At 42.9% G+C, this 21,212-nt stretch overlaps 1 protein-coding gene across 1 annotated transcript in view; it reads left to right on the forward strand.

Annotated features, from left to right (window-relative positions):
* The first annotated feature begins 218 nt into the window (after positions 1-218).
* LOC140537239 (uncharacterized) overlaps positions 219-21,212 on the forward strand; it is an 80,351-nt gene continuing 59,357 nt past the window's right edge. Inside the window, exons 1-2 of the mRNA XM_072659566.1 lie at positions 219-222; positions 5,378-5,826. Coding sequence (XP_072515667.1) covers positions 219-222; positions 5,378-5,826 — 453 coding nt within the window. The remainder of the gene's footprint in view (positions 223-5,377; positions 5,827-21,212) is intronic.

Below are 21,212 nucleotides of genomic sequence, written 5' to 3' on the forward strand. Positions count from 1 at the left end.
GGACTCCAGCTCTTATTCTGGACTGCCAGTGCTTTCTTGGCTGAATGGAATTACTTAAGGCTCATTGCCATGGATTTTTCCTTTCTCCTTCTCCAATGCAGCTTTAATGCATTCATGAATACTTCTAAAAACCTGCTTATCATAATTCTCATAAATGTCCTGTCCCTGTTCACCCGCCCCGTTCGTATTGTTTCTCTGGGCTCAGGGAAGATGCAGGAATGGGTAAGTAAGCTTTGTCTGAGCTGTAACCGCCGTATTTCTTCTGTGATTTTTTATTTTTTGTATTTTCTTTACACTTTAAAATGTAAAAAGCTATTTGAATAGCGACCTGCGGTCAAGTTTCTCTGTTTTAGGCTTTTCTATGACTGCTCTCACGCCATGCGCCACACTTAAAGGCAGTGTGTGTCTACCCTGTGGCTCCAGCGCATTAGAGAGCACATCCCTGATTGGCAAAGCACTTTCAATTCTGCGGTCCTACCTTTTCATCTTCTTTGTGCTTCGGTGAGAAATTGTAGATTTGGAGGCTGATCAAGACGGAGAGGCCATGTCCCAGGCTGGCTGGAGGCGAGTGCTGGCTCTGAACCCCTGAACCCCAACATATAACAAGCATTAGCCGCTAAACCCAAGCCAATGTAATATTCAGCAGAAAGCGTCTCGAAGAGTATTTGCTTTCAGGCCGAAGATGTCTTTCACATATGAAGAAATATTCATTTCAAACCCACATGCTATAAATTGTCCCTAAATACCCTCTCCTTCTCACTCTCTCTCTCCCTCTCCCTCTCTCTGTCTCTTTCTCTATGCCTATCCCTCAACCCTCCCTTATTCATTGCTATGTAAATCTTTAAAACTCATTGTTTACGTTGCCAACTTTTTTTTTCCTCTCCATTTTTTCCCTCTACTTTTATGTAACCTAGGAGCTTTTTGGCAAGCACGGCGCAGAGCTTACACTAAAGGTGTTTATGATGTTGTCCTCAGGCAACCCTTCCTTTAAATCAACACGCCTGCTGATATATATGACACAAATCTCAGTCTTGGAGACGCTTTTTAAGAAGTTGTCCCTGTGAATAACGAGCCAGGATTCCTTGCCAAAACCACCCTAGCGAATGTATTAATTATGAACGTTTTCGAGCGCAGTCATTTCTGTTGAGCAGACATTGCCAGGGTTTGGCATCTTCATTCTGACTCATTCTGGTGTGTCGATAAATTACAGGCCGTATTAAAATGTGAAAAAAGAAAAAGTGATCGTTCAATCATTCAACCTCCCAACCTCGACGTTTGGTTTCGTGACGTTTTCTCTACCAGGCTCTTCGAGCAAATGACAAGATCACACGAAAGAGCTGTTTGTATGTGGCATCAGAGGCCTCAAATGGTTGGGCGGTGTTCAAGAAGTATGATATTTGCAACTTCACTGGGGTATTATTGGAGCATAGAACCAATTAGAAGATGACAAGAAGAATGCAGATGAAGTTATTCTTATAGAAGGTTCTGTTCTGCGGTAATCGTCCTCTTCAACGTTGCCTCCCGATGGAACTGCTGCTAGTCTCAGGGTGGTGCATAATGACTACTGTCTTTGATGAGAACAAAGCTAATGCTGTGTTTCAGTCTTAGGAGACAGCATACTAAACCTTGTAATCTGGGTGTCCAGTGTGGTGATTTCCTTGCTCAGACACACCTGATTCAACTCATTTAAATACCAGGTTTAGTAGGTTTTAAGTATGTGTGCAGAAGAAGGGGAAATTCCCAAACGGTGCTGAACTCCAGACCTCTAAGTCCTGAGTTAGGCCTCGCTGCTGTCATGCCAAATGCTAAATCCTAGAATTTTAGACCCTAAATGTAACCATCACTACTTTTTTCCATTATTGTGGCAAGCTCTGATTCTGTTTACACCTGGTCACTCCATGTGACTGGTATCTGGATTGTATCCTGATAAGATTTCAGCTACATGCATTCACGCTCGGTAGTCAAATGCGCCTACAGGACGGAATATGCAAATTCGCTCGTTTATTACTGGGGTTTCAGAAGATTGTTGAATGCGTCAGAGACTGATGTGTTTATCCTACTGTAACATCCATCTCAAATGCGTCTCAGATCAGACCACCTCCTATAGTGGTTTAAGTGATAGGATTTGTATCTGGTTTGAGTCTTGGGTGCGTTCACTCTTGCATTTCTCTGTGGTTTGGCCTTCTTCAGGTATAATCCTGATACTCAAGACTGATGAAGTGACCAGGTGTGAACAGGGTACAACAGGGAGACTGGCGCTAGTGGACTCAACATGCTTGGAGGAGAACACTGGCTAGCATCAAGCTGGGTGATAGGGAGGAGGGAGGGCCATCCTACCCACCTAGAGAGACTGAGGGCTCTTATGATCTCTGGGACTTGATTACGGATGGCTGTGGCATCACCAGGGATCACACCTACAATCTCCCGAGGGCAGTGTTAGATGGCTGCACCATTCAGGACCCCTTTTGGTTGATGCATTCTTAAGTTATAGGAATGAGGAATGTATGTCTGGTACCGCTGCCAGTTCTAGCAGCGTAAAGAACCCATATCCTTATTTACTTGTATTTTATGTAAAACCACACAATGATTATGTGGTTTTACTTTCCAAAAATTCATTTTTACACAGCCATTTCCAACCGCTCTTGAACCCTCAGAACTAAACAGACTGTTTCTGTTATTGTGCAGATTTAAGATAACCAAGCTCTGTTCTCATTGGCTGCACCTCATTCAAAAAGTGCCCAAAGCTGAATCCTGCACTCCTGAGAACCGCAGTGTGAACAGGCGGGACTAAACTTCGGTAGGCTGAATAGGCAGAGATATGTTAATGAGTTGGTTCTGGAGACCGTGATCTAAATAGACCTCCTTCCTTTGTCCTGCTAGTTCATGTTCAGCACAATCCAACACGTCCTACTATTTTAAAAGACAGAACAGATGTTCTGACTCAGTCCTCCATCTAAAGGTAGCAATTGTTGCCGTGTCTTGAGCATCTCCTGATGTTTGGTAACGTCGCCATGCCCCAGGGGACTCACAACCCTTACTTACCATTGAGCAAAAATGCTGAGCTACACTATATAACTGAGGTTATATAGATGATAATATAATATATAATATATATAGAAAATACTTTTAAAAAGGAGCTTTAAGTTGCAACAGTAGTAGAACCCATTTTGGTGCTCGATAGAACCATTTTCTTAACAGCTTATTTTAAAGAACTGCATACATCATAGAGAAAAGCAGTTTAACCTGACGAAGCACTATTTAAGTGTGAGTTGTTATGGTTCTATATAGGACCACTGGCTTTATTAAAGAACCATTGAAGAACCTTTTAATGTGTAGTTTAGAGAACTTCACTGAGAATGGCACACCTTCCAATTCACATTGACTTTAAAGAAATTCTGATAAATTAAAATAATAGTAATATATTAAATAAACCATGCTGCTGCTGCAATCTACAAAAAAGGGTTATCTGACTTGTTATAATAGTGGAACCATTTTTGGTATTCTATAGAACCATTTTTAAAGGTTCTGTAAAGAACCATCTACAAGAGGTTTTCTGTAGTAGTGAAGAACCCTCTAACCAGACTGAGAACCATTTACACATTGAAATTGTGCTTTGCGTTGTCAAGGTTCTAGATGGAACCCTTGCTATAGCTTTCCAAGGTTGCAGGTCTTCTTGTGCGGCTGATCTAAATGCAAATATACTGCATAATTGTAATAATAATAATAATAATAATAAAGAAAACAATATCCCCCCCTTCATATTTACTAACCCTAACCCTTCACCCCTGGCACAAGGGGTTCTACAGTGTACTGAAAAGGGTTCTTTGTCTCGCAACAATATAGGAACCCGTTTTGGTACTATATGGAACTATTTCAAATGGTTTAATAAGGCAGATAACCATTTAAGGATTCAAACGGTGATATACAGAACCACAGACTTTACTAGAGAACCCTTAGAGAACCTCTTTTTAAGTGTATTGCTTTAGCTTTCATCTTCTGTGTTGCACATCTTCTAGTCTGGCTGAGCAAAATGCAGTTGCACAAAATATACTGTATATACAGTAAATGTCTAATAATAATAATAATAATAAATAATAATAATAATAATAATAATAAAAGTCCCTCAGTAGATACTTTCCATACATTAAATAGTCACATTATCTGTTTATAAACTTTCAGCGATTTCACCTTCATGTTTACTAACCCTGTCCCTTCTATGTGAGGTTCTTCACAGTACCGAAAAGAGGTTCTTTGACTTGTAACTTTTAAATAGTGGAACATTTTACATCGTTATCAGCTTTCTTGGAGCTGCCATGACTCTATATAATAAAAAAACAGACTTTACCAAAGAACCCTTGATGAAAATAACTTTTTAGGATCATAACCTCAACCCAAAACCTCATCCTAATATTAACCCTGCTCCTGATCCTAACCATGACTTAATCACAGCAAGATATATAGTTAATCATTTCAACATCTGTAGATCATCTGTAGGGGAGCATTGGAGTCCTGGTGGTGGATGGGTATCCAAATGCATTCTTATTATTCATAATGATGTCCTCACGCTCAGGACTGCTTTGTTCTTGAACTGTTTGGACTGTCTGTTTTAGTTACTGCAGGTCCAATAATATCAGAACTCAGTACTACTGAGTTCTGCAATGGAAGTCAATGGAAAAATATTTAATTCCACATCATTTTGGAGGATTTCTATTGGCTCATTCAGCGCCAAATTGTGGCACAATGTAAAGAACAACTGCCAGACACACCAAAAAGTGAAAACACTTTGACAGATTTGAGAGACTTGGTTTTTGCGCGACAGCGGCGATAGGTAACAGATTGCCCGACTCCCAGTTCTTGTTTCTCTTCTCGTGTTTCAGCAGCGTCCCACTACTCCAGACTGTCGTGTAAAGAGGTTTTAGCCGGCTAAACGTCCCCCTTCCCCCTTCTAGCTCTCTCTATCTCTCTCATTCTCTCTCTCTCTTGCACACACTTGCTGTGTCTGACCCCTGGGTCATGGCGAAGTGACTTTGAGCCTTGTCTAACTGGGCCTCTTTGAGAGCAGCCCTCACATTCCTGCTTGCTGAGACGGGGCACGCAGCGCTTATTACCAGCACCAGGGAGGAAGTTTCTGCCGGCAGGGATTATGCGCAGTTTCCTTGCCCAGAAGCTTTTCGGCTTTGTCCCCTCCCACTCTTCAAAAAGCAGCGATTTCACAAACTAGAGGTGGTGGTGTAAAGGGGGGGGGGTGTGTGTTAGGGGGGGTGTAGGAGAAGAAAAAGCTACGCAAACTTAAACCTGCTCCTTTTGCCTGCTGTCAGGTTTTCGTCCCTCCTCATGTGCCATGGGGCGTTTTTTCCGGGGGTGGAAGACCACTGAGCACGTTTCGGCCACGTTTCGGCGGCGGCAGCAGCAGCAGTGGCAGCGGGAACAGCGGCGGCACAGAAGTGCATTGTGTTTGGGACCGGAGCGAGGAGGGAGGAGGAGGAGGGTGCAGGCTGGAGGAGCACAGCTGCCGCGGCACACACAAGCCGGCTTCTCAGCCTGTCAGGCAGGCAGCGAGAGGGAGTGAGAGAGAGCGAAACGAGCGCCACTCTCTCCGCCACTCTCCTGGGGAGGGCCCTCGGTCCAGCACACCCCACAGAACCCCCCAGCCCGACACGAACACACACCACCCTCCCCCCCAAGAGCGTCTACCTCGCTACAGCTCCGTCCAGGAGGGAGCTTTTTTTTTTTCGCCTGAAAAAAGCACTGAAATATGGAACAGATCCGGACAAGAAAAGGATTCTTTTTCCCGTCTTCTGCGGCTGGCTGCTCTTGATCCGTACAGTGAGTACAACTCTCTCATTCCGTCCCTCAGCTAAAGTTGCATGGACACACACTCTCACACACACACTCTCACACACACACACAATTCACAAAAAGCTGTTCTTTTTTCCGAGCCAGTGCCCGGCCGAGGCTGGCTTTACCTCTGTGTCCTTTCCACTCTTGTCAGTGTCGTAAACGTGGAACGACTTCCACGCTTTCCGAGTCTTTTAGGCTCTTTTTTTTTCTTGGTATCTTTATCATTTTCGCAAAGTGGCCCAGCCGACTCCTGTGAAAAGAGGGCTTTGTGCTTTCGGAATTCCAGCCGGGCTCCAGGGTCACGGCCCGAGAAAGGGTGTCTGTGTGTTTGTACATACCGAAATCCACAATCCAATCAGATAACGGCTGATCATAAATCTGCTCAAGGCCTGCCGCACCGCACAGGGTGCTTTTTATTATAATTTTTTTTGGGGGGGCTTATCCGACTGGGCTAGCTTTTTTAAAACCGCATTTAACGACTTAGATATATGCACAGGATTTCAAATATGGTGCACCAAGTAGTTGCACAACTGTGTGGTTGGTCGGCTCTTGAGAGAATCAGGCAATCAGGCACAGGTTTTGTCTGCCATAGGAAATGGGACTCAGCTTTGCTGTTACTTATCGGAAGGGAAATACATATAAACATATATGCATGCGCGTTTGTGTGTGTGTGTGATTTTATATAAACTACAGAAAAAAAGAAACCTTATCTTTCAATGGAAGTCAGTGTAAAAAAAGATATTATTCATTTCAAGTCATTTTGGGGCATTTCTATTGGTCATCATACATTTTTGGCACAATTTGGTGAAATTTGATATGGCAAAAAATGAAAAAAAGCGCAGTTGGAGATTTTACAGGATATGTCAGTGTTATGTTGGTACTGTGTCGCCATTATTGGCTATTTCTGCAGTTGTAGAAACGGCAAGGCCTTGTATATTATAGTAGAGAAGAATTGTAGTGTTGAGCTGTTCAGGCCTTATATGCCAGAGCAGCTCTCTTCAGAGCTTCCCTGCTCAGAGCAAAAAAACAGAGAATAAAAATAATCCGTTCAGTTTTTCTTTGTAAACATGAATATGTATGTCTTACGGGAACCGTTTATTTACCAGCCTGTTTTGCGACTCTGACGAAGCTCACAGCTCAATGAATAATAGCATTTTAAGGTTTTTTGTTTTTTGGGGGGGTTTATTTGAAGCCAGTTCATACTATTGAGCCAGCTCTTGCTTTAGTTCAGTGCTAGTTTAGTTCTAGGAGCGTTCATAAGCAAATTTCAGTTGATAACATCTCTAAAACTCCATTTCTTCTGAACTTTGGTTTTTAACTAACGGTTAACTTTCCGTTCAACAGAAGTGACTGTGTTCACTGATGTGACCTGTGTCTTTTACAGTACTTTGCTTTTTTTGGGAGTTGACCAAGGCCAATGTCAATGTTTTTTGCATCTTCTCTCAGACTTCTTCTCTCAAACCAAACCAAATAATTTTTTTGTCAGCGCGTCCCTGAGTCAGACCTCGCGACACAGGAATGAAATGTTTTGACAGGCATTATTGGAGTGCTTTCTTTTCTGGAGTGGCGTTTCTGAACATGGCCAAGGGCATGGAAAGATGGGACGAGAGGGGTAGAAAATTGTGTAATAATTTTTAGCCTCACAGAAGCTGCAGAGGCGCAGGACTCTAAAGATTTTGTGGGGTGTTGTGCTTTAACTGTCATCGCTGCAGTTTTATAAATACACAGAGAAAGAGAGAGCAAGAGACAGAGACTGGGAGACAGAGAGAGAAAGAATGGCCTCCACTGAATCTAGTCCTCTATTTTAGGTATATAGGTCACTATCTTCTGAAGTAGCAGAATTGCACACCTTCTCATCCAGGGCTTTGTGGCAAAGGGTCTATTTTTGGCGGAGGTCTTTGCTGTTCTCTATTAAAGTGTCTCCAGGCATAAAGCAAGTTGTTGCCCAGACTTTTCTACCACACATGCATCCCGCCTCCCCCACCTCCCCCCCATGCACGCACACATGCTCTCCTTTCGCAAGCAGCTTTTCATGAGCTCCACAGTTTCCTTCCTTTGAAATATGATGTGTGCTGTACAGTAGACTCTGCGCTGACCTTAATGAGAACCGCTCCAGTTAGCTTCGCTCTTCTGACAGCAGCGTTTGAAGAAAAGGGACATTATTAGGGTGCGAATGTATGTGTGTGTGGATCTAACGGATAGTCAGGTGGATGTGGCTTGCCAGCTAAACCTCAGAAAACCACCCCCCCCCCTCACCCACTCCACCCATCCCCTCCCAAACCCCGACGGGCGGAACACTGGGTGCTCAATGTGTCTTAACTGCCTCGCAGGCTGTAAATGTGTCGTATTGCCATTTGCAGGGAAAAGGAGGAAAACCACAATTAGCCGCAGTGTTTTATGAGCCGTTCGCTTCCAGGTGCTCGGTGGCAGGTCCGAGGAACAGGAACCCCGCCTAGAACTTGTTTGTCCAGGTATTACGTTTCTCCCGAAGCGTCTTCTTGGTCTTCAAAGACACTTTTAAAAGGCAGGGTCGTTTCTAAATTAAAAAAAGAAGAAAATGTCCACTATATGGACAAAAGTATTGGGACCTCTTAATCACTGAATTCAAGTGTTTCATTCAGCCAATCAAGCTCCTAGTCATGTAGTCTGCCTTTCTTTCACACAGCAGTGAAAGAATGGGAGCTCACTGAACTCTGTAGGTAATAGGAGACACCGCTGCACCCACAACAAGTCAGCTGGTGAAATTTCCTCCCTCCTAGATCTTCTACTGTCTGCTGTGATTGGTATTATTATTGAACAGTGGAAGCGTTTAGAGGAACCACAGAGAGCAGCTCAGCCACCGAGTGTCTGTCAGACCACGTAAAGTTACAGAGCGGGGTCAGGGCCGAGTGCTGAGCTCAGAGCAGAGTGCAGAAAAGTCTCCAAACCTGCTGCTGTTAGAGCTGCGAAAGGGGACCAGCTCCATATCAATGCCTATGGGATTAAAAGGGGATGTCATAAAAGCTCCTGTAGGTGTCCCAATACTTTTGTACGTATATTGTGTGCCCAAAACATACCCCGAAGTCTTTCCCGGGGTGGCTAAGCTGGTTTGATTTGAATTCAGTCATTACTCTGATGCTGTTTTACTATAAAATCTGAATTATTCAAACCATGATTCAGGAGAACGAGGCGGAATCTCACGCGAGTGAAATGTAAGCAGTGTTTTTCACTGATCTCTTTATTTTTGGCAGCACCGTCTTTGTAGCTTTTAATGGTAGTTATAATTTCAACCCCTTCTTAATTTGTGGTAAAGAAATAAGCACTTCTTTATGCCCTTTTTTTCTCCCTTCGTTCACCTCGGTACAGTGTCTTGGGCACAATATGCCACTGTTTCAATCATACATCTTCTGCACTTGTCCATTGTGCACCATTGAGGTACCCCATCTGTAGTTTTTCTCTCTCTCTCTCTGTCTTTCTCTCTCTCTCTCTCTCTCTCTCTCTCTCTCTCTCTCTCTCCCGCTCTCTCTTTCTCTCAGACACACATACAGGTTTTGTTATCAGAGAAATGGCACTAAGGAGCTTTCTCCCTCACACGGTCCCTCACCGGGCGAGCCATAAAAGAGGTGATGTCATGTCTGAGCCGGAGACTGTGTGGCCATTCGCAGTGATCCGTTTCTTATTCAGCTCACTTGAATGGCACAAAGCTGAGTGAAAAGGATTGGTGGTGGGTGGGGGTGATGGTGGGTGGGGGGGTGATGGAGGTCTTGATGGAAAGGGATTGGAACCCCCCAACAAATTTGCCACCGGTCCTGGCTGTGCACCGTTCCCAGTCTGGCTGGATGGAAATGAAAGCATTTGTGCACAAATAACCAGGGCAATGGACCAGGGCCCTTTCCAAAAAAAGAAGATGAAGAGCTCGGGCCATTATTTACAGCCCGTCGGTGCTGTTAGAAACAATACCTGCTGGGTTTATACAAGCATTTTGGGGTATTTTAGCCGCATGGTGACTGAACTGCTCTTCTAAAAATGAGACTGCAGTCCTGGACAGTCCAGGAGCGCAACAAAATCTTGGCTACTATCTCTGTGGTCTTCTTTTTGCATGGTAAATGCAACTGTGCAACTGTCATGGCGATGCTATACCATCCCCGGTGGGTGCAGTGCTGGAGAAGCACCCTGGAGGAGACTGCCGGAGACTCATTCTGTGCGTTCTAAGCACTGTGATATCCCGTCCTCCTCATTAGTAAGCCCTCAGCAGGGGCTCGAGATTTCCCCCCTTGTTTTCGAGCCGTGGGACGTTTGTCCAGGTCCCTTTAACTCACTCAGTGCTGTCCTTTTGATGGCCGAACTGACGGGGTGGGAGTAGTACGTGCAGAGGCAGGCTTCATTAGGTTGTTTTTCAGGGGGGGGCTATATATGGTGGTGGTGGTGGTAGTGGTTGGTGGACGGGGGGGGGGGGGGGGGGTGGTGGTGTTGCTAAAGGATATATAAGGAAAAGGGAGTATTCCAGACACAAAAGGCAAAGGCAAATATTTAGTGTGAGACAATGGCAGCTCCAAGCAGCTCACCATGGGGTTAACTTCCCCTATTGTCTGCCAGTAATTGGAGGATCAGCAAGGGGGGGAAGTCAGCGGCCGGTGTGGCGCTGTGCTGGTCAGGTCTTTGGAAGTTGTGCGAACTCTATGGGGTGTCTAATCACATGCATCATGTCACCTTGCTCAGTGAAAGTGAAATGGCTGACCAGTACGCAGGTCCGGCTAGCTTTTGCTACACATTTGTGCTGTTTTTGAATATTGTTTATTTATTTATTTTAATTTTTAGAAATATTTAAGTCCTTTTTTAATTTATTTTTTATTAATCTTATGAGACTATAGTATAGACTGTAGAGACCGAGTTATACTAATAAGTTACTTATTATTATTAATGACTTATTTATGCCTAAATTAGCTTTTGAAGAACGCTTCATTAAACAGCAGAATCAGCCATTTCTCTGAATTACAATGAACAATGTTGAATAATTCTTTGAGGTGTACTTGTATCTATCTTTAAATATATATATATATATATATATATATATATATATATATAACTCAAGGGTATTTGGTGGAGTAACTGTCTCCACTCCACTGAAGAAGGCTTTCTGCTAGATTTTGGAGGAGTAGCACTGCTGTGAGGATTTGATTGCATTCAGCGGTCCAACTCATCCCAAAAGTGCTGGATGGAGCTCCACCACCATCATTTCAGAGAACACAGTTCTTCCACTGCTCCACAGCTCAATGCTGAGGGGCTTTATACCCCTCTAGCCCACACCTGGCATTAGGCAGCATGGTACCAATAGGTTCATGTTTGTTTATCTGCTCCAGAGAGAGTCCTATTCTATTGGCAGTACTTCTTCTCTACAGGGACTAGACAAGCTGTGTGTCTGCAGCAATGGGTGCAACTTAAAGTAGCTGAATGCATTCATTAGAAGGGGTGTCCACATACATTTAGATGTGTAGTATGTGTATGTATACATTGTCGCTGTCTTGCAATCTTTTTTTTGTCTCCAAAATGTGCTACTCCCTGTTCTTGGAACCTAAGCTAGCAAACCAGTCCTTTTTTTAACCCTTTGCTTTTAACCCAACACATTCACCGCGCTCCACCCATTTCACCTGCAGCAGTTTTAGAGCCCCTCTATTTTTAATGTTGAAGTCATACAGGGCGGAGTTTTTTTTGCCTGCTTTCAGGAACGAGGCACATAACAGGGCAGCCAGTCAGAATAGAGCTCATTTGCATATATGAGTCCTAAAAGTAAATGTAACTGGAAGGCAGAGCTGGGCAATATGACGATATTTTATCGTACCGTGATACATTTTGTTATTGTGATAGACAATATGCTTTTCTAAGCAAATGGAGAAGACCGTTAGTGCTTAATAAACACGGATCAGCTGCAATAGTAGTTTATCAGAATATGTTGCTTCTGATGTTTTTAGTCTGTGATTACATGTATTGTGATAAATATCGTGTATCACGAAAAAGTATTTAAATATTGTGATGCAGTATTTTTACCATATCGCCCAGCCCTACTGGAAGGGATAAAGAAATTTAGGAAAATGTGTGTGTCTGTAAGTATATATATATATACTATATATGTATATCTATCTATATCTATATATGTATAACTATCTATCTATCTATCTATATATATATATAAGGAATTATTTTATTTTATTATTTTATTATTTCCTTTTTTAGGTGGAACCTTAGATTAGGTTACTTCGTTGCCTGGTTGAATGGTGATAGTTCGTATACAGTTTATATAAATAAATATAAATAAAGGTTCTGCAATGTGTCAAAGAGTCAAATAACTTTTTTTTTCAGAACTGTAGAACCGTTTTCGTTCGGAGAACGAAATATAATGTAGCTATAAGAACATCTACTGCTAAAGAGATGCTATACACTCCATCATTTCCAGCGCACCATATCTGTGGCCTTTTATTGAATGAAAATGAAAAAGATGAACCTTTATAAAAGGTGGGAGCGATTGGCAGCGCCCCCCTCGCCGATTTCTGAGCAGGACCACACAACTAAAACCCGAACATGTGGTAAAAGTTTTGTGTGCACATGCGAGGAGATAAGGCCGGGGCTAATATGGAAAGGTCCTGACCCTGTCAGGCCAGACGCTGGGGAGTCTCCGCTTTGTGGAGCGTGTGCGTTCGTCTGTTTGTGCCTGTGCGTCCGTCCGTGTGTGTGTGTGTGTGTGTGTGTGTGTGTGTGTGTGTGTGCAAGCACAGCTAAAGGGCTCTTGTGAGACAGGTTTAGAGGCAATAAAGGGGGATCTGGGAAGTGGAAACTTAATACTGCCTGGCTGCTGCTATTGTGTACATCAAGTCTCCAGCTGCTGGAGATAGCAGCGTGTGAAGTAATGAGTTGTCTGGTTTTATATTGACCGGTCTGGTGCTGTGGTCATGGGGCCTATTAAATTTGCTATTGAGAGTGAAAGGATTATGCACCCAAAATAAATTAAACGGTGGCAATGAATAGATTGGGAGGGAAAATGAGGCCTGGTGCCTCCTCGGCGTACTCGCTAATCAGATAAATGTTTTGCCCTCGGTGGATAAAATAAAACAAATGTGTTTTTTGTGTGTTTTTGTTTTTTTATGGTACACAAAAAAAATCACGATACAAGGCCTTTCCGCTAGTCGTGTGCAGAAGTGTAGGCACCCCTGATCAGTGATAAGAAGTGAAAATAAATGAGAAACTGCTTTTCAGGAAACTGAAATATGATGTTTTCTGCTCAATTTAGGGCAGGAATTGTGTTTCTGGTTGTGTCACTAGAAATGTGTTGTAGTCTTTACTGCGATTTCTATCTTTGAGGTGCTCTACAGTTTTTAACCGGGGTGGCCAGATTTTTGCATGTGACCATTCAAATCATATTAACCCCACCCCCATCAAACCCCAGCCACTCGTCTAAAAAGACAACTTTATCCCACCCACTCTCAGTCAAACTATTGTAAATGGGGATATATATAAGATATATATATAATAACCTATTTACAATGGTTTCATATATATATATATATATATATATATATATGTGTGTGTGTGTGTGTGTGTTTATATATATATGTATATATATATGTGTGTGTATGTGTTTATATATATGTATATATATATATATATATATATATATATATATATATATATATTGCTTATTATTATTATTTAAGTTTATTTAAGATTATTTAATGAATATTGTCTTTTTTTATTGTCTCTATGACTATCATTGAGAATTATTTAACTACTTTAGTCATTGCTATAATTGCTATCACATACATTCACTTATCATTGTTGTCTTAAATCTAAAATTATTTACAACTTTTCAGGAAAAGGAAAACACCTTCCTAACTTTTGATGAAAGTCAAGGTAAAAAAGGATAGTTTAAGTGTTTTTAGAGCAATTCTATGATACTCATCATGAAATTGTGACACAGTATAAAGGTAACTTTATACCAAAAAGTGAAAACTCAGGTTTTGCATGATATATATATATACACATAGTGCTGCTGTCCAATGAAAACCATGTATCTCCATTTTTGTATGTTTTCATATTTCTCCATGGTTTGAACCCTGTACTTGTTCTATATGCTGTGTAACTAATCACTGATGGCTAGACCAATAGAAATGCTCTAAAATACTTTGAATGAACTCTTATTTTACATGAACTTCTCTTTTGAAGTCACCATATTAAAGACGCATGTTTTTCATTAGACTGCGATGAACATTGTTATAAGTATCTTAAAGTTTGTGAGTTTTGGCGACATTGTCGATAAAGCCAGCTTCAATAGTAAAATGAGATGAGAGGCAGTTCCCTGTCAGTCATAATTCCCTCAAAACTTTACTATTGACTAGTTACTGTTACAAAACTTTTACTAAACTACAAACCTGTCACCGGCATGCTACTCCAGAGAGCAGTTCTCCTTAATTGCGTGTTGCAAATGTAATGCATTACAGCAGATCTACTGGACAGCGTCATCTTCTGTTGTGTGTTGTTTGTATTCATTTGTTGCGCGAGGATCCGTTGTTCTCCTCGTTCTGAAATGTCAGGGGACGCCATTAGTCTTTCAGATGTGTTTAACACTCTGTTTTTCTACCCTTTTTTTTTTAAACACGTTCTGCTGGTAATGACACTCAAGCATTATGTGATACATTTATCTTCAATAAAAGAAAATGTGTCTTTTTCAGGGAGCGCTTCTCGCCTCGGAGGAAAAGCGTGGCGTGTTTTGTAGAGAGAGAGAGAGAGAGAAAGAGAGAGACGGGGGCATTGATGGCGTGTAATGAGGAGAACGGCAATATAAAAGTATTCTCTGTAAGAGGAAATTCAATCGGGGTCCGGGTCCTCCTTAGGGGAAAAGATTTGTGTCTCTGTTTACAGGCTCTGTGATTGGTTTCACTTACGGTTGCCCAGAGAGCCAAACATATGCTCTCGCTGGTGCTGGTGGAGTAGAGGCAGTGGCTCCCGGGCCTGCGCGAGGCCACTGCCGCCGATGCTTTGCTTTGGAGCTGCCGCGGAGGGCCGGAGCTATGCGGCGCTGGGACTGTCTGTCATCAGACGTGTGCGGTGAACTCCGTGGCCCCAGCGGCTGGGAGGTTTGGGGGAGGTGGTGGTAGAGGGGGGTTGGTCTGAGTCCCCAGACCATGCTGTAATAAGATCGGCCCTTAATGGTGGCCGGGGTCTATTTGAGCCCCCCCCCTCCACACACAGCCCCCCTCTACGATGAAAAGCTGTGCATATTGGCTAGCTAAGGTTTCAGTTGTGTCAGCCTCATCTGGGCTCGTGGACCGTAAGCCTTGAGCGTATCTTTGAAATGACAGGCCGCTGATGTCATGGTGCTATTCTGTGTTTGTGTGGCGCACAAACACGGCCAGTCGTGGCCTTTGAGGGGGTTGAGGCTTGACCTCATGGACACGAAAAAAGGCCAGCAGAGATGTTTTAAAGGGTGTTTCCATTATTATGGCATGTTATTTTATTATAATGTTTATTTTGTCTGTGTTGTAAATATAGTATCTATATACACTATATTGACAAAAGTATTGGGACACTTGCTCATTCACCGTTTCTACTGAAATCAAGACTATTAGAAAGAGTTTCTCCTTCTTTTGTTGGAGTCTCTACTGTCCAGGGAGCATTGCTGTGAGAATTTGATTGCCTATAGCCTTATAGACAAGAGCGTTAGGAGCGTGAGGTCAGGATGTTGGATGATCACCTCCCCACCTCATCATCTCCAACTCATCCCAAAACTATTGGATGGAGCACCCCCACCATTATTCTAGAGAACACAGTTCTTTCACTGCTCCACAGCTCAATGCTGGGGGGCTGTATACCCCTCTAGCCCAAGAAAACATAATCTTCAAGGAAGAGATGTAAGAAAACCTTATCTGTGACCTCATCACAAACATCAACATCAGAAGTCTGCTATAGAACATCTACAGAAGCCAGATGAGGTTTGGAAACAAGTGCTGTGGACTCGTGGAGTCAAAATAGAATTCTGTGAACATCAAATATTCAAACCATCTGTTAAAAGACTGAAGCTGAAAACAGGATGGCTTCCATAACAGGATAATAATCTAAAATATACCTCAAAACCACCATGGAATGGCCTTCGAAGCTTCCTGACCTAAACATCATAGGACAGTTGTGGGTAGACCTTAATACAAGCTGTTGCAGCAAGACAACCCAGGAATATCTCTGAACTGGAGACCTGTGCAGAAAAGTGTAGAAAATTTCAGCAGTAATAACTGAAAGACATTAAGCTGCTAAAGAGAGTGTTGCTGAGTTCTGAATGTGTGGGGTGTGTTTTATTATGAAAGGCAGTAACTTTTTATTAGAGTTTGCTGTCTATCTATCTATCTGTCTATCTATATATCTATCTGTCTATCTGTCTATATCTATCTATCTATCTGTCTATCTATCTATCTGTCTATCTGTCTATATCTATCTATCTGTCTATCTGTCTATTTCTATCTATCTATCTATCTGTCTATATCTATCTATCTATCTATCTATCTATCTGTCTATATCTATCTATCTGTCTATCTATCTATCTGTCTATCTGTCTATCTATCTGTCTGTCTATCTATCTATCTATCTATCTATTTATCTATCCATCTATCTGTCTCTCTGTCTGTCTATCTGTCTATCTATCTATCTATCTATCTATCTATCTATCTATCTCTCTCTGTCTGTCTGTCTGTCTGTCTGTCTGTCTATCTATCTATCTATCTATCTATCTATCTCTCTGTCTGTCTGTCTGTCTGTCTGTCTATCTATCTATCTGTTTGTCTGTCTGTTTTTCTGTCTATCTGTCTGTCTGTCTGTCTGTCTATCTATCTGTCTATCTGTCTGTCTATATATCTATCTGTCTATCTATCTATCTGCATATCTATCTAGCTATCTGTCTGTCTATATATCTATCTGTATATCTATCTGTCTGTCTGTCTTTCTGTCTGTCTATCTATCTACCTGTCTGCCTGTCTATCTATCTATCTGTCTATCTATCTATCTATCTGTCTGTCTGTCTGTCTGTCTTTCTGTCTGTCTATCTATCTGTCTATATGTCTATCCACCTTTTCAAACTGTCTATCTATATATGTATGTATATATGGACAGCTGTCTCTCCATCTATCTATCTGTCTGTCTATCTGTCTATCCATCTATGTTTACCTGTTGCCTGAGCGTTTGTCTGTCTATTAGAGATGCACATTTTGGTAAATCTGAGCTGCTGCTGATATATGTAATATCTGTCATGTACATTTCTGCCAGTGCTGATAAATAAACTATTACAAATGAATACACTGGGACTAACAGGGGTAACAAATGCAGTAGCCCAGGGTCACCTGAACACTCTGCTCTTCTGAAGTTTAGTAAACACATCATCAGAACTGTATTTCGTAGTGTTCATGTTATAGCGTTTTGTTGTACGTCTCTCTCTGTTTATGAATCTCCATCGGCTGACTTTGTCTGTTTGTAAAGGGCAGTGGCGTTTAAAACTCTGGGGTCTAAAATGCTGCAGCCATGATCTGTTTATATTAACGTAGTTCGATACTCAATTAACAGCACTTCAGAACGAAGTCTGTAATGTCTCTCGCTAATTCTGGGACGCTGCCCGTTTCTTTAGGACCGGTTAAAAACACTGTGTGAATATGGAGATCAATACTAATTTTTCACACACATCCATTAATGGGACTTTTTTATTTATACAGTAGATTATGTTTTTGGAGAATTTGTCCTTGCTGCATTTTGCTGCAGGATGTTCTGTCCTTCACTAACAGTGGGAGAGAATGAGCTAGGATAAAAGGCAGCCGTGCATGCTCACGTCAGTTCATTTGACCTCTTTTTTTAATGCCTTTTCACAGGCATCATGTTGACGACAAATGCACATTCCCTCCTGTTTTATGCAGGGCGGTTAATGCAAAAAAGACTAGCGATGCGTCTATACTGGAATTGGGCCAATGCCAGTATTAAATATTGTGAGTAACATTAATTATCTGCTTCCAGTCAAGGGGTGGATCTGCATATTCGGCAGCAGATGAACAGTCAGTTCTCGAAGGTGGTTTAATGGTCAAGCATAAGAATCTGAGCCTCTTTGACAAACCTTTTTAGCAAAGGAAGGACGGCTGGTGAACTGGCGGCACTGGCTCACTGACTGATGTGCTCATGGAGGTCCCGCCTTACAACTTACAGGACTTACAGGACTGCTGTAGGATCTGCTGTAACATTAGTCTTGAGGCCAGATACCACAGCATACCTTCTTGGTCTTGCGGAGTCCGTGCCTCAACGTGTCGTAACTGTTTTGGCGGAATGAGAAAGAAGAGACCTGGTGGTTTTAATGTTATGGCTGATCAGTGCATATCCTCCCTGCAGTGCATTCTGGGGGATGGATGAGCACTCATTCACTCAATCATCCAGTCTGGCAAGCCTCCACCCCTCCCTCCTCCACATCTCCACATCCCTGCTGCATTTGCCGCGCCCCACCCCACCCCTCTCCACCTACCTCCCTTTAATTGATGGCCTCACCTCTGCGGGCCCACCTTAAAGGGCAGTGCCTGTTTCCGCTCGCCGCCGGTCCATGCAGGGGGGGTGGGGGGGGCAATGTATTAGAGCCTGTTGTTCTCGGTGGGGAAAAAAAAGAGCGAGCGAAAGAGCAAGAGAGATACAGAAGGAGGGAGGTGGAACCGTGGAAATGTTGACAACGCCATACCCACCGCAGGGGCTGCGGCGTCGCGGCCCCAGACAGAAAGGCTGGAACACCAGGCGGAAAGCAGGTGTGTTTCCTTCCTCCCATCCCCTTCCCTCCTTCCCTTATCTCTCCGACCTTTCTCTCTCCTGCCCGGCGGTCAGCCTTTTGATGAGGCATCAGAGGAAGCGAGGGCGAAGGCGAGAGGCGTGAGGCGCGTCATCCAGTGCACCGCATCCTGGCAGGCGTGAGGCCTTTAGTCGGCCCCGGAAAGTGGCCAGTCTCACGGCCGCCCCAGTACCTCTCTGCAGCAGCTTTCATTGTCTGTAACCATATGTGTGTGTATGAGAGAGTGTGTGTGTGTGTGTGTGTGTGTTAGTGCATGCTTATGTGTTGACAGGCTGCCTCTGCTAACATCGGGAGTGACCTGTGTGACCACTGAGGCCAGAGGAGGGAGTGTGTGTGTGTGTGTGTGTGTGTGTGTGTGAAGTCGAGGTTGAAGTCGTGCACGTGTGACTATGTATGTATGTGTGTGTGTACGTGTACGTGTGTGTGTGTGTTTTGGGTGTGCATATGGCAGAGACTGTTGTGTTGTTTGGGGGGGAACGGGGTGAGGCAGGGTGAACGAGGGGGTGTGGGGGTGGTGGGGGTCTATTCTGTGTGGCTGGACACAAAGCAAAGAAGCAAAGAGGGGATTTTTTTTTCTTCTCAGGCCAAAATCCCGCCTCCCCCCCCCTCCCCTCAAGCCCACCCCCTGCATGACTTCCCGGGTGACAGGATCTCGCACGTTCAGGGCAGCGATTTTATTAAGTATTCATATGGTAATGGGGGGCAAAGGAGGAGCAGATTCTCACATAAACTTGATCTGTCCATGAATAGCGGCCTGTTTGGCCTGACCCCTCGGTGGCTCAGAAAGACACTGCCCACCCCGGGCTCGAGTCCTGAGGAGAAATGAAAAGCAAAGCACATTCCACGGCTTCTCTCTGTCTGTCTCTCTCCCTCTCTCTCTCTCTCTCTCTCTCTCAGTCTCTAACACACACATACACACTCTCAAAGACGGGCCTGCCGTTCTCAAAGAGCCGTCGCTCTAACCGCCGTCCCCTCACTCTCTCCATTTCACTGTCATTTCTCTATTTCTCTCTATTTTCCCATCAGCACTTCAGACGTGCTCGCTCGCTCGCCCTCCCTCTCTCCTTAAATGGCCGTATTTTTGGCCCCCCTCCCGCCCTCCTCCTCCTTCTTCGCCGGCCCCCTGCACCTGAGGAGCCGCAGATCGGCTTTCGTTTGTGGTTTTATAGAGAATATCCTGAGCTGTTTTTAGCCTGGTGGGTTATGCTGTATTAATTGAAACCTTGCCGCCGTAATCGCTCCCCGATGCGGACGCATTAACGGTTTACGGACTTTAATTTATTCCTTTATGAGCGACTGAACTGCTGCTGATTATCATTACTCCCCCTTAAATGACTTGAATTTTTTACTTTGAGGCATTGATCCTGTTGTAAATGTGCTGTATAGCATCAGCAGTCAGATTGAGTGTAGTGAGCATTTGTGAATCATGGAGAAATTTTTAAAAATAAAATAACGCTATCGATTTAGATTGAGAAAGAACGCCGAGGCTAAATGTTTTTTTTCGTTGTGCATGCCTTCTTCATAATATAGCCTGGGGGTGCTAGCCTCCCGCTGGCCCATTTGCACGGGTTTGCACGAAAATAAGATTTGTCCTGGTGGATATAACGCTCATCTTATCCCCTGCCTTGCCACATCGCATTACGCCTCCCGATTATGTCTTAATCAGCACCGCCACGAAATCGCAACGTCCTTCCAATCGGGGGGGTTCTTACTTTTTTTTTTTTTTTGCTGCCCTGGGTTTAAGCCGGTTTTATTAAGCTATATCGTACAGTAATCTTAAATAGACGTCTGATTCTCTGCTTGTTTTATTATTGTGTATCATTATTGGACTTTGCTGCAATTCTGTGTGTTTTTGGTTTTGCCCTGAGGTCAAAAAAAAAATATCACTGCTTATCACTGTAATTCGATAATTGTCTATAGATGATCTGTAGAATCTGTAATGGTTAACAAACTAGTAAAACTGCTGATTCTGCAGATTCTGCTGATGTCTACAGCATTAGGGCTCCGGTTAGGCTGAGGGTTTGGCTTGAGGTTAAGGTCACAGCCTTGAAAACTGAGTTCTTCAAGGGCTTTTTAAAGAAGGACCTGGTTCTGTGTGTAGAACCATGATTCTAATACACACCTATTACAACTCAATGGACTATTTGAATGCATAAATGGTTCTTTCCCTGCTTTGAAATGCAGTGCATTCATAATATATCAGTATCACATTCAGCTGAACTGTGACTTCAGTTGAATAGGTTCTGTTTTATATTTATATTTCATAAAGAGTCTGTTACATTAATAAGTGTTTTGTTGTATTTTATAGATATTCTGTTATATTAATAGGTGTTTAATAGCTGATACATTTAATAGTGAATATGTTATATGAATATTTATTCTGATTCATTTACTATATGTTAGGATACATTTAATAGATGTTCTGTTATATCCATAGGTATTCTGATTCATTTAATAGATTTTAGGGTACATTTAATAGATGTTCTGTTATATCCATAGGTATTCTGATTCATTTAATATATGTTAGGGTACATTTAATAGATGTTCTGTT

Source organism: Salminus brasiliensis, chromosome 16 (assembly GCF_030463535.1).
Source record: "Salminus brasiliensis chromosome 16, fSalBra1.hap2, whole genome shotgun sequence".
Lineage (NCBI taxonomy): Eukaryota > Metazoa > Chordata > Actinopteri > Characiformes > Bryconidae > Salminus > Salminus brasiliensis.